Source organism: Cibotium barometz, chromosome 29 (genome assembly GCF_041138505.1).
Source record: "Cibotium barometz isolate CiBa-2024 chromosome 29, ASM4113850v1, whole genome shotgun sequence".
In the NCBI taxonomy this organism is placed as follows: domain Eukaryota; kingdom Viridiplantae; phylum Streptophyta; class Polypodiopsida; order Cyatheales; family Cibotiaceae; genus Cibotium; species Cibotium barometz.
In genome coordinates, this window is record NC_141074.1 from 51,040,233 (window position 1) to 51,054,290 (window position 14,058).

Here is a 14,058-nt window from a genome sequence, read left to right on the forward strand (position 1 = left end):
TCCCAAATCGAAGGCATCTCAATTAGCTCTGTTGGGAATAAATCATCATACTCACTTAACCATTCTGGTTCTTTAGCCTTTAACTTTGTATCTACTGGATTCATTTTGACAACATAAATGAGCTGCTTCTTTCTAAGTCCTTTCAGTAACCTAGAAGCTTTTACTAATTGCAAATGTAGGGATCCAAAAATTCATGTTCCTTGAACTTTGTTCTCGTGAAGGCCACGGAAGAAAATGGTTCCATTATGACAGTGAATGTCAGCTTGATTTTTGTGGAGCCAATCCATTCCAAGGATTTCGTCGAAAACTCCCAAAGGTAAAACTCTGAACTGGCAGTCAGTTACATTCCCGTCTAGATTAAACTGAATACGATCTGTCTCATGGTGGTGAATGAAAAGAATCTTCCCACCACCACCACTGGCCAATTCAACTTGCATAGGTTTCCCTAATTTTTGTTCTAAGACTAGCTTACGCAAGCATCCTGGGGAAATAAATGAATGAGTACTGCTTGAATCAATCAAAAGCTTAAATGGCTTACCCTTATACTCAGTTAGAGTATGGATGACAGAGAATTGACGATTTGGCCCTTGGTTTTCAATTGCGGCATAAATCTGACCTCTTTTCTCTTCCACTACTTCTGCTATCATAACTGCTCTGGCTGCTGTCATAATTGCTCTGGCTGCTGTCTGCAGATTGGGGCGGAACTCTTTCTCTTTGGTTACCCTAGTTCTGGGAGGGAGTTCTGAAATTACTCTGAACAAAGGCAGATGGCTTCCTGGGATTGCCCTGATTTTGGTGAAACGAATACGAAGGGGCTGGTCTGTGCACTCTCGGTTCTTGACTTCCCTGTCTTCTTGACATGGCAGGAGTCGGGCAGTGTTTAAGCTGGTGACCGAAACCCTGACACCCAAAACACCTGTTCTCACTTCTAAGCTCATCCCTCTGAATCCTTGAAAAAGGTGGGGCTCCTAAGAAAGTGTTTTGAGGGAAGGGTCTTCCCTCACTTCTAAATCTCCCAGCATCTTGATTCTGATTAGGGCCTTGCTACCTCTTTGGGGGTGGAAAGTTTGAAGCACTTCTCGGGGTTTGGAACCTTTTAAAGTTTGAGGAGGGTGCAGGCTTTAGCGGGACCTTAACAACAAATGCTTTGGCAAAGTCCTTTGCCATTGAGACTGGTTTGGCATTTTTCACTAAAGTATCCAATGGCTCGTTCATCCCTCGAATGAATCTAGCCATCAACTGTGCTCTTCATCCAAAAGTGGAGAATATTTGAGGAGAAGGGCAAATGCCTAGAGCGTCTCGGCTCCAAAAGTCACTGCCTCAATCGCGTACGCATAAAAAGGCGATACTGCGATGGAGACATGCTATGATATACATGATTCATCACTGATAATGGTGCTGTAATTCTTCTCCTAGGAATAAAGCGGCTAAGAAGTCTACAAATTTGGCAAGAAATTCTAAAATTTTGAGGTGAATGATTATAGAGTTGGACATAATGAATAACTCCTAGCCTTAACAAGATCATGGCTAGCGAGATATTTTGTCTGAGTCTCTGATGTTGATTGGTATTGATGTTAATACTTCGCCCTCTCCAGAGAACCACATATGTTGACGTCGCTCTACTGGATCAGGAAAGTATAGATCCTCAAAGTGACAAGCGAGTCTCACTCTGCTTTCTCGGGTTGTAGCGGAGTTGATGAGATTTTGGAAGGCAAAGGCGATCATATCTTGACTCTAGGAGAGTCTAGGAATGCTAGATAGATTTGCGGTATCCATCTAAAAATCCATTTCAATTTATGAGTTTTCAATTTATGAATTCATTTCAAACATAATCTTAGCAAGTGAAAACATTATTTCCCAGATTTACTTTAAAATTTTAGGCAATTTCTGCTGCTGTTTCATAAGTTTACAACAAGCTCTGATACCAACTATGAGACCCCTCTGCCCCCTCTGTGCACCGGATTCCCGATTGCTAGCAAAATGAAAGTAGCTTCCTCTTGCGCGGGGCAAGGTTTCCCACTCGGGGCCTCGCCCTCGAATGTCCGGACACGAGACTAATCTGGTGGTCATTCTGAAATCGAAACCGAGAAAATTTTCCTTTTCTTAGAAAATGGGAACGATTCCACCTTTTTTATTTTCTTAACGAATTTTCTAACGGGGTCAAGAAACTAAACTATCCTTCACCTAATTAAACCAGATAGAAGGAAAACTATTACAGACTTAACTTGAAGAAATCAACGATTTTTTCCTAACCAAAATCAGGCACAACCATTGATCTAATCATTTGAGAAAGTCTTCAGGTTTTTATTTAACTACTTGAATTCTAAGCGTATTCCTATTATTTCAATTTCATTATCAATACTCCACTGATTCCAACCTACGGCCCATGGGTTAGCCACCACCCAACCACTGGAATCGGTAGAACCAGACAATTACTCATCCACCCATAATTGAATATCTTTCTTAACTTTTGCTTTCGAATACAAATACGCACACACTCCTCTTTAAAACTTTAACTTATAAAACAATCCATTGACAAACAGTTATTGGTTACAGATGTCATAACTCAAAATTTCCATCCAGTCCCTTGTTTCTCAAAAAAAGAGTATCACTCTGGACTCTCCGTATTGAGAACAGCTGGTCAGCAACAACGAGATCCAATAACAGATTACAATAATCATTTCGTCCATCATACATATCTTCCACGACATATGCATGGGTGTCCTAGGCACCGCAAGCCCGTGCATCGCCTGGTCAGAACCCTCCAAGATCTTCCTTAGGTGTCTTGGCACTTCACGTAGGGACCGCTTCGTCAGCCCTCATCCATCGTACCACTGGAAGTGCACCATTTTAACCGTACTGAGGCTTGCCACGTGAGCTGTCCTTTGAACACCTCGCCAGCTGTTGCAACCGAACTTCCCTTAGAAAAACATATACCAATTGCTCTCTCCAGCATTCTAGCGTAAGACATTCCTTTAAGAAAACTGGGTTTCTATGCAAGTTTTCAGTTTGATTTTCTTTTGAATGTAATGAGTATATCTTGAATCAGTATTCCCAAAACTTCTTGAACAGAATTTTGAATTTCTCGAATTATGTAATCTTGATCCACAGATCAATTCGAAGGGTCTCAAACTTAGTTTCAGATTTAGCGAGAGTTTTGAGGGTATTTTTCTAAACTGGTCACATCTTCTTTCCTCGAAACTAATAAAAGAGTTTGGTCTTGGTCATAGTCTGATTCAAGGTTCGAGTCTGATAAGATTTTTTCTGAACTATCTTTCTCGAAAAGGTTTGATAATTCAGTTACTATTTTATTGAATTTCTTTCTTTGAATATTCACTTAACTGATTTCTAAATTAGTTACGAATTTCAATGAGAAATAAGTTAATCATTTATCTGAATATTTCGATCTCGATAGATTTCTTAAATTTTCTTTCTACAATCCATGTGAGTATAAAACGATAGAAATTTCTCTCTTAGAGTATTTAATTATTCATTTATCAATTTCTCATAGAATTTAAACATAGAATTTAAGAGAATTCTAATTTTGATATAAAAATTCTTTATGCATCTATTTATGCACAAAAATCAACTTCAATGGGAATAACACTTTTAAAAAAATCCTTTTATGCATCTATTTATGCATAAAATCAATTTTAATAGGAATAACACTTTTAAAATAAAAAAAAATTCTTTATGCATAAAAATCAATTTTTATAAGAATAACGCTTTTATAATAAAAACTTCCTTTATGCATCTTTCTATGCATAAAAATTAAATTTAATGAGAATAACACTTTTATAATAAAAAACATTCCATTATGCATCTTTCTATGCATAGAAATTAAATTTAATGAGAATAACACTTTTATAATAAAAAAATCCATTATGTATCTTTCTATGCATAGAAATTAAATTTAATGAGAACAACACTTTTATAATAAAAAATTTCCATTATGCATCTTTCTAAGCATAGAAATTAAATTTAATGAGAATAACACTTTTATAATAAAAAACAGTTTCCGTTATGCATCTTTCTATGCATAGAAATTAAATTTAATGAGAATAACACTTTTATAATTTAAAAAAATCCATTATGCATCTTTTTATGCAAAGAAATTAAATTTAATGAGAATAACACTTTTATAATAAAAAATTTCCTTTATGCATCTAAGCATAGAAATTAAATTTAATGAGAATAACACTTTTATAATAAAAAAATTTTCATTATGCATCTTTCTATGCATAGAAATTAAATTTAATGAGAATAACACTTTTATAATAAAAAAAATTCCATTATGCATCTTTCTATGCATAGAAATAAAATTTAATGAGAATAGCACTTTTATAATAAAAAATTTCCATTATACATCTTTCTATGCATAGAAATCAATTTTAATAATTAATGTCAGTGATATCCATGCATATTCATAGGTGAATATGTACATGGAGTAATTAGAATATTTTTTTTAGATGCAAAAATGGTGGGAATTACTCTTTTGGAATAACATAAAAACAAACTTTCTTTTCCATAAAATTCTAGAAAATTTTACCATAACCTCCTTTGTATGACTGACCATTTCTCATTTTTATCATTCTTTAATTGATTTAAATTAACCCAAATTAGATGTATAAGATTCTAATCTACACAATTTTTAAAAGATTCTTCCACATCCCGAGGTCTGGCCACTTTCCAGTATTGCTCAAACCTCCTTACATGTAAATCTACATCTTGAGAATAAAGGGATTAGCTAATGATGCCATGGGTCCCTTCAACCTTTTCCGAGGGTTTTGTTGTTGTGGTTGTTCTTCTTGGTTTTGTTGTTCCACCCTTCTTGGGCTTTCTAGACTTGGACTATGCATAGCTTCTAGCTCTTGGCACTTTTCTTGGTCCAAATTGTGCTTGAAATCTGATGCTCCCTCTTGCTCGTGTGGGGTTGTAGAAGTTTTTGCACTATCTTCCTGATTGGAATAGTGTGAGACATTCCCAGCTATGAGATTTTCCTAGAGGGTTTCTTAGAAGGCATAACTTCTCTCCTTAGGTTCACAATCCTGTAGAAGGCATGTCCGGATCCATTTTTTTTAGTTGGGTTGTGTGGTGGTGGAAGGTTCTTTGCACTAACTTGCCCAGAAAAACTCCTCCATGCTATGGCTTCTCTCCGCAGACTTGTTTTAGGGATCTAATTCTAGCAAGATCAGTTTGAGCAAAGTCAAAACTTTATGTTTCAGAGTTTTCTTTGCCTGAAGGTGCAGAATGTTACTCAGCAGAGACTTTTCTACTTTGCCGCAATTTCCCCAAAAGGAAAAATTTCCGGCCTAGTTGCGGTAGAGGTTTTCCTTACCCGAAAGTTTTCCAACGAAAGAGTTTCCCTAGCAGGATCGCCAGATGTTTCTTGCCAATTTCCCTCTCTCGGCGGAATGGCAAGGCGAAGGGCTAAACTAACAGACCAGTCAGGCAATGTCGTGGGAGGCGTGTAGCCACCTGCTAGAGTTTTTGTATTTGAACACCAACTCTAGAGTGGTCATGGGCAAACTCAGAACACCTCTCCACTTTAGAACTCTACACACTCTCACTCTTCTCTCACTCTACTACATAACTCTCACACTCTCTTTCATGTGCACAACATGTTTATTAAAATAGGGACACATCACTCTTATGCAACACATTACAGAGAGTAATACTATAGAGACATAATGAATTGCAACATTGCTCTTTGTTTACTGTATTACTTCTAGAACCATTGTAGGATAATCACAGAGCAACTGCACACAAAGGCTACAACTTCCTAAGGACTATGAACATGTTTCACTTCACATTACTGGCTGTCAAAAACTAGTTGTGAGTTATTTGTAGCATGCAAGCTCTTGCAACCTTGTGAACTCCTTGCAGCAGTGATCAACCATCCTTTTAAGCTTTGTCTTTTGGATCTTGGCAACGGCTACTCTGTTGGTTACAGAGCCTACCACCTCACACATGTAGTACCGAGGTGGTGCTCACGACATGGAAGGTGGTCCGACTGAGTGCTCTGTTGCCATTAAGCCACTGGGCGCAACAATTTTCAAGGTGTTTTTCTATCATTTTTGCAACCCCTTGGGTATCATAAGGCTGTACAGAAAAATACATAAACATCTGGAGGCTATGCTAACTAATGTACTTTATGATTTTGATCGTGCCTATATAGAAAATCCAAATGTACAAACAAAATAAATCATATAATTCCAAGAGGTTATGAGAACTATTAGACCTCCACCCAGTTCAAGGGAAGGGCAAGAAGAAACCCCTTGTCGGGTCATCCACCTTCTGTAATATATCTCGTGTTTACTTTCGTCTCTAGTAAGCTTCTAAATCCTTATCTTAGTGTATCTCCTACTAACCAAACTGAGGTAGAGTGTATATTTTTGTGTTGCTCTTTACCACACTAAACCTCTCCACCCCCTGAGGAGTCGGCACGAATGTATCTCCACATAGGCAGCTCTTGATGAGGTGCATACTCTACACCCTTGGGATGGCATAACATCTTTTACTAATGAAGATGTACTAGAATCTTTGTCAGCTCTACAGAGTGTAAAGGCCTAATTTGAGCAAGGAGCCCACTATTAAAACCAAAATTGATGTTCAAAGTACTCATGGAAGATAACACCTTTTGATCCCACAGGCAGGATCCTGTCGGAATCCTACTTTATAATAGGGTTATGGTGGCAACAGCCATATGTTCTGTACCCTCTCCGAGCCCCAATCCTAGACATGGAGGAATTGATACTCCAATGGGAAGAGAAGGAACTTTGTGGGAGAAGGTGGCATGGCACACCAAGCTAGCGAATCCACACCTTGCAAATCTGCTGGAAATAAGAATTGTTACATCTATGATAAGTTATTATTTTCACAGGTGGCAAAAGAAAAATGTAGTGCATTGGGTATTACATAATAGAAACAAATGGTGACAACCCCCACCTACAAGCTTTTGGCATACAACCTGACTAGCACGTGAAAGGAGTACCTCACCTTACCAGAATATAGTTGGGAGTACCAAAGCTTCACACCAAACAAAAGAATCGACCCAATGTACATGCCAATCAAGCGGAGACTCACACTATACCAATTCAATGAAGCAAAATAGAGGAACTCACATGTGTGCTATAACTTTCCTCAGCTCTCGCCCTCAGTGTTTTTGGATATATCCAGTCAAAAGAACTAGAGGCTAACATGGATTCGAGCATGGCAAAGAATTGTGGATCTCAACATAGTGGCTGCAGTTTGATTTATGAAGTTGATTGTGGTTCTAATCAAGCAGCAAAATGAAAGATATGATGGGCATGATGTAGAACAACTTTTCTTTGACATGAATAGAGGCCCAGAGGAATAAGGGATGAGGGTCTACTACCATCGCCTTCACAGGTGTCTATCAGGATACATTCATGTAACATTCAAAGATATGGTAGACATCAGGTTCTCGACTTTCCACTCAGTATTCAGACAAACCCTCAAAAAGCTTCATTCATGCCATAGCTTCTACATACACGAGTTCAGCGAACCAAGTCTTTCAACCTAGGTAAGAGGTTAGGATAGAACCTGCATCAGGTAGGGGGGGATGTTAATCCCATTTTGGATTACAAAGATGCTCCTCCCATTGAGTACATTAATAAGTGTTATGTAATGGCACTATAAATGTTGTACATTATGAGATACTAGCAAGCCAAGGCTTTAGCTAGTAATTTTTGGGCACCCAATTTTGAATAAGGGCTAGTTGTATATAAGGCAATTTCTCATAATGGAAGGACACGATCTCCCTTTGTGCTATGAGAGGTCTTGTCTTATCTCGTATGTGTGTGTAAGAGAAAGTAGAGTAAAAAAGGGAGGCTCACCAAAAGCTACTATTTTAAGTAGATTTAAAATTATCGAAGTTAATGGGAAAAACTCCCACATGAAGATACAAAAGAAGAGCTAGTTTTTTGCCTCCCCGTTTCTACGAGTAAAAACAAAGGGGGGCACTTGGTGTCTCCTCCTTTTTTATGGGATGCATTTAAGGGGGACTATTGAAATTTCCCTAAAAGTAGTTCAAAATAAAGGGCTTTAGCCCCTAAGTTGACCTCATACTATAGTAGAAGCATCAATTAAAGATTATTTACTCCATTTTTTAGAGAATCCACATCAATGAAAGGATTTTTTCTCTATTTTCCAACGCATTCCCTTCAATGAAGGAGTTTTTTTGTGTTGGGTTATGACACTCAGGGAAGTGAATATTTACTAATATTTGAATTGATTTATCCCCTAGGCTTTAGCATGGTGGTTTGCAATTTCTCTATTTTCCAAAGCAATCCCTTCAATAAAGGAGATTTTATCTAGTTTCCAAAGCAATCCCTTCAATGAAAGGGATGCTTCTCTAGTTTCTAAAGCAATCCCCTCAATAACAGGGATGCTTCTCTATTATTTAAAAGGTAATACAAAATAAAAAATCATACATTTTGGCTGTTTCACTCACCGAAGTGAATATTAATGTCGGATGATTACACATCTTTTCCGATCTAATTTTTGAATTCATTTGTCGCCTAGGCTTTAGCATAGTATTTTGAGATTTATACTTCCAAAGGAGAGTTTTTAGTTCAAATTCTAGAGACATCATTATATCCTCCCTTCTTAGGAGTGTGGATTTCATGTATGTGGGCATGAGGGTCACATAGTTGGCCACATCCATGCATCAAGTGTTAGCAGTGGCAAACACATCACCACACAAAAGGGATGGGATAGATTCGCTTGGATCCTCGAAAGTCATGGACTCAATATTTGATAGATTGAGAGGAGATTGAGAGGACTAAGTGTGTGCTTGGATGCAAATAGATACTCCTTTTGCATGCCTTTGCTCTCCAAAAACATCAAGGATTTCCAGTCAGAGAAGGCTCAACATGAGACCCACTATATGAATGAGATAAAAGGACCCTTTGCTATAAGTTAGACTCGAGTAACCCCCATGTAACAACTTAAACACATCTCATTTAAGACCATAGTAGGGAGTTTGGGAAAATCCCAATTCCCATTTTATAAGATCAAAAAATGGGAACACGATAAACCCTTTTAAGATTTTGTCAAAACCCCCTCATGTAGCATATCATTGAAAAGCTCTTGAAGAGTAAGTTCTAAATTCACATTCTTCGACAACTTTGGAATTGGTATGCTCAAGATACACGAAAAAGTAGATTGAAAAGAAAATTTTCAAAGTAATGGTACTTTTCCAAACTCCCTAATATGGTCTTATTTACATCTTTCGACCAAAAAGACCAAAAAATGATACATTCTAATAAAACAAGGATGGAATTCTAAAAATAAAACCATACACATGAATGCTGAAAAATAAGAGCCCCATAATGTTAGGAGAACAAATTATCTTAAAGTAAAACCAAGGAAGAAGATACACATACATGCTCAAAAATAGGAGCCCCTAATGCTAGGGGAACAAATAAACCCTTCAAAGTTGTAGTCCATCTCTATGTGCTTAAGGTATTTCTAGAGTGTCCCCTCCTTCCCTTCCCCCCTCCTCCCCTCCCTTTTCCAGCATGGGACAGAAGACCCTTTGTTCATGAGAATAGCACGAGGAGATTGTCTTCTTTTCTATATATATATTTTTTCTTTTTTTTCACCCGATGTGTAAAGTGTTGCCTTAGTAGGTGGTAAGGAGATAGTCTCCTTTTCTATAAATTATACAAAAGGAGATCGTCTCCTCTTCTATAATTTTTTTTCTTTTTTCACCATGTATGTAAAGTGTTGCCTTAGGTGGTAAGGAGATCGTCTCCTTTTCTATAAATTATACAAAAGGAGATCCTCCTTTTCTATAATCTTTCCCTTTTTTAACACCATGTATGTAAATTGTGGTGGAGGAGGGTGAAAGCATGGTTAGGTGGACCAAAAAACAATGTCTTCTCACAACGCACAAGATTTGGATCAAGACTCCCTTCTCCTTTACTAGAACATGTCTATAATGAGTGCGCATGCTTCTCAAGAATCAACACCGTACTTAGTGGATTATGTATTTTTTAGATAATCCTCATTAAAAAAAAAGCCCAAAGTAAACAAGGCGTGCCTAGAAGCGGAAAGGATTTTTAAGGTAGAAAAATTGTCCGGACGGCGGTGGAGGGTCTCGGACGCCATCGCCATTAAGAAGAGCAAGCCACACCACGCCATGGGCCGATTGGTCTGGTGTGAATTCACCGACGTTGCGTAGCAGGTCGGTTTTCACCACACCCGGGTGCACTGCGTTCACGTAGATATTCTTGTGCTGCAATTGACGGGCCAGGATGCGAGTGTGGGCGTTGAGAGCTACCTTGGACAGGGAGTAGGCCGAGATTTCGTCCCGCCATTTTCCCACTGTCTCAATCCGCCCGCCCCTCAGATCGGCAAGGAACGACTCGACGGTGCGGTCCACAAACTCTTCTGTGAGTGTCTCCTCGTTGGCCAACTGCGCGCGGAGGACCTCGTCCGGGACTGTCTGTGATAATTATACACACACACACACACGGAAACCGACAATAAGTGAGTCTGATCTGTGATAATCCACATAGAATTAACGGACAATCAGTAGCTATAATTATGATCCGAATTTAAACAATCAGAGCGCCCATTAATTAGCCTCGCAGCACGCACATAATATACCAGTACCCGCGTGATAATTAGTAACCACGATTACGTCCTTAATCAACACGATTAGAGCCCCATATACGGATCGACCTTGCCATTTATATTACCTCTAATAATCCTGCAAACGAAGAAACATTAACAATACGAGCTCCTGCAGGAGAAGGCCTGAACAGAGGAAGCATGCTAGCTGTAACTCTCTTTGCACCGTAGTAGTTGATATCCAGGCATTGACGCCCTAACTCGGGATCGTTAATCAGGAACTTCCTCCGCGCATCTGCGTCGGACTGCATCGTATCAAAACCAAGCTCAGGATTTATTATTTAATTATTCATAGCCTCATTGAGAATAACAAAACAAAGCAAAAAAAAAAAAAGAAACAGAAGATCCAAGCAAAAAAAAAAAAAAAGAAACAGAAGATCCAAGACTGTCTTACCAGGACTTGCTCTATAGAGACGTTGGATTTCTGCATAGCTTCATCATCGTAGATCACTCCAAGTATGCCCGCGTTGTTGATCTGCATCTTCATCGAATTAGATTTATAGATATGTAGCTTGATGTAGTGTTGTTTTCCCTCTCAAAATCCAATCAATCAGCAGGGGGCGAATTATTACAAGGATGTCCAGACGCCCGTAGTGTTCTTGTAGCCAGCGTGCGAACTGGGCTATGGAGTTTGGGTCCTGGACGTCCAGCTGGTGTGCGACCACATTGTGGAGAGCTTCGTGGTCGCGCAGAGCGTTACACGCTTGGCGGCCATCGGCTTCCTTGCGGGCTGTCAGCACCACCGAGAGGCCTTTCTGGGCAAGCAGGCGAACAAGGCTGAGCCCAATTCCCCTGTTGCCGCCAGTCACCACGGCTACCGTCTTCTCGTCCCACCACCTGACACACACACACACAGACACTCACAAATGATCATAATATCAGGCGGCACATGGAAACTTCAAACAGCTACAACCGATTAGAAAAACAAACTTGGTCATGATCTTCCGACTACTTCCAAGCTGTGATTGAAAAAGCAAGAGGTGTGCAGCAGAGATCCGGTCTTTCTTCAATATGTGTGTGTGCGCGAGCGGTGTGCGAGAAAGAGAGATTTTTATGCTTCCTACGCTACCTTAGAAGGACTTTCTCTGCGTGCTACTTTACACGTAGATGAGGCAGGACTGACACCTTAGAAGGACGACTATGACGTGCCAGCTGCTATGATTTTTATGACTAGGAGGGGGGGGAAGAGAGAGAGAGAGAGGAATTAACGTCAGTAGAATGCAACACGAGGGTATATACGAGGGCATATACGACCAACTGTGGGACTTGAACTCGGGTGAGAGTAATCATTTATGCTTGCTCCTTTACATGTAAATAGAGGAGTAAGACCACATTATAAATTTGGTAACCACCTTGGAACCAACCCACTAAAAAGTTACAAATTGTAATCTAATTTAGATTGATGATTACTATTTGGTAACTTTACACTAGTAAAAACTTACCAAATGATAGCTCACCTTTCAAGAAAAATTGCCATTAGGGTTTTTCTATAGGTCTATATGACGCATGCTTAACAAGGCTCAAATTCATGACTTGAGGATCACCAAGTAGAAATCACTATAATATCTTGCTATTTTTTCCCAAGTTCCCTCAATAACTGATATAGAAATAGCTTTAATTTCTTGAAGCTGATACAACATCTAGCGTGTATGAAAGAAATGAAGAGATCTTTGGTAACTTGAAGATCTAGAAAATCACCAAATTGTAACTCAAAATTTGGAATATGTTACCAATGGTAATTTTATGAAAATCTCAAATTTAGACTATGAGTTAGACCTTAGAAGGACCACCAGGAGGTGGTCCTTAGAGAGAGAGAGATTTATGCTTGCTACGTTACACCTAAAGAAAAATCGCTTTCATCATTGAAGGGATTGCTTTGGAAAATAGAGAAAAAACCCTTTCGTTGATGTGGTTGCTCTAAACAATGGAGTATTGTCTTTCATTGCCGCATATGAGAACAAATTAGGGGCCAAAACCCTTTCTTTTGAACTACATTTAGGGAAATTTCAATAGCTCTCCTAAAATGCATCCCTTAAAAAAGGAGGAGGCACCAATTAGTGACATGGAGCTATTACATTACTATTTGGGTATCCAGTTTATACGAGTTGAGGGGGGCATAATGTTATCTCAGAGAAGATACATCCAGCAACTCCTAGAAAACGGTTCTAAATGACATATTACAAACCTATTTCTACTCCTGTGGAACTAGGCCTACACCTACCTTTTGAGGACTCTTCTGAGCCTTTTAATGTTACCACTTATCAGCAGGCTGTCGGATGCCTATATATCTATGCACTACCCATCTTGACATTCAGTATGCAGTGTCACAGTTGAGTAGATATATGCATTGCCCCGGCACTCGACATTGATAATAAGCAGTGAAATGTGTCTTTTATTACCTTCAAGGAACTTAGGACTTTGCATTGTTTTATAGAAATGCGTCTTCTTTATACTTGTCTGCTTACACTGTCAGTGATTGTGCAGGATGTTATGACACTAGGGTGTCAACCAATGGTAACTGTTTCCCTTTTGAAAATTATGTATTTCATAGCTCAGCAAGAAGCAGCCAACAGTGGCCACATCATGATGTGAAATTGAATATAAGGCAGCATTCATAGCTATTGTGGAGTGTGTGTGGCTCCACCATCTACTGGTGGTTGGCAGATCTTGGTGTTAGACAACTGTCTTCTACCACCATTTTCACTGACGGATAGAACGCGTTAGTAGTCATGTGGAATCCAATATTTCATGTGCGGACAAAGCACATTGAGGTTCATTATCATTATGTCAGGCAAAGTCTCCATGTATGAGAGATTGCCTTGACTTATGTGCCTACATAGGCCAATGTGGCAGATGGGTTTACCAAGTCCCATTCTAGGGAAAAGTTTGAGGCTTTTCACAAGGCTTTGAACTTATTACCTTTACCCCACCACGGTAGTCTGCTACACCATGTACACATTCAAACCATTCACTTCAGGGACGTTTGTTAGCCTTGGAAGTCCTGGTGTGAACATCCCTACACATGGGCACTTTTACCCTGAGCTGGCAAGGGTTTATTCCCCATGTGAACATGCTCTAGTGTTTTAGCCATCTCAGTCCTAGAGTTGGGGCTACTAGTACTTTGTACTCACACATTCTTGATCATCATTGAGTACTTTCAGCTATCACTTCTAGTCTCTCTCTGGCACTCTGTGCTCGATACGATTGTGTGTGTGTGTGTGTGTGTGTGTGTGTGTGTGTGTGTGTGCAGACCATCTACTCCCTCATTTAACATTGCACATATCTCTAAGTTTCTAGTACGACTGGATCCTTATATGGCGCACAGCTTGCACATAATGAAGAAGATGTGCGAATGAGATCATGTGTAGGGAAGGTTCTAAAGATGAATGAGACTAA

The 14,058-nt window shown here is 39.2% G+C and overlaps 1 protein-coding gene across 1 annotated transcript; it reads right to left on the reverse strand.

Moving 5' to 3' along the window:
• Nucleotides 1–9,924: 9,924 nt before the first annotated feature.
• Nucleotides 9,925–11,724, reverse strand: LOC147622327 (short-chain dehydrogenase/reductase 2-like). Its single transcript, XM_086823429.1, has 5 exons — nucleotides 11,593–11,724; nucleotides 11,235–11,499; nucleotides 11,057–11,137; nucleotides 10,731–10,907; nucleotides 9,925–10,474 (listed from the first exon to the last, which is right to left on the reverse strand). Exons 1-5 carry the CDS (start codon nucleotides 11,598–11,600, stop codon nucleotides 10,070–10,072), a joined length of 936 nt encoding a protein of 311 aa, XP_086679555.1. The 5' UTR covers nucleotides 11,601–11,724; the 3' UTR covers nucleotides 9,925–10,069.
• Between the last annotated feature and the right edge of the window lie 2,334 nt (nucleotides 11,725–14,058).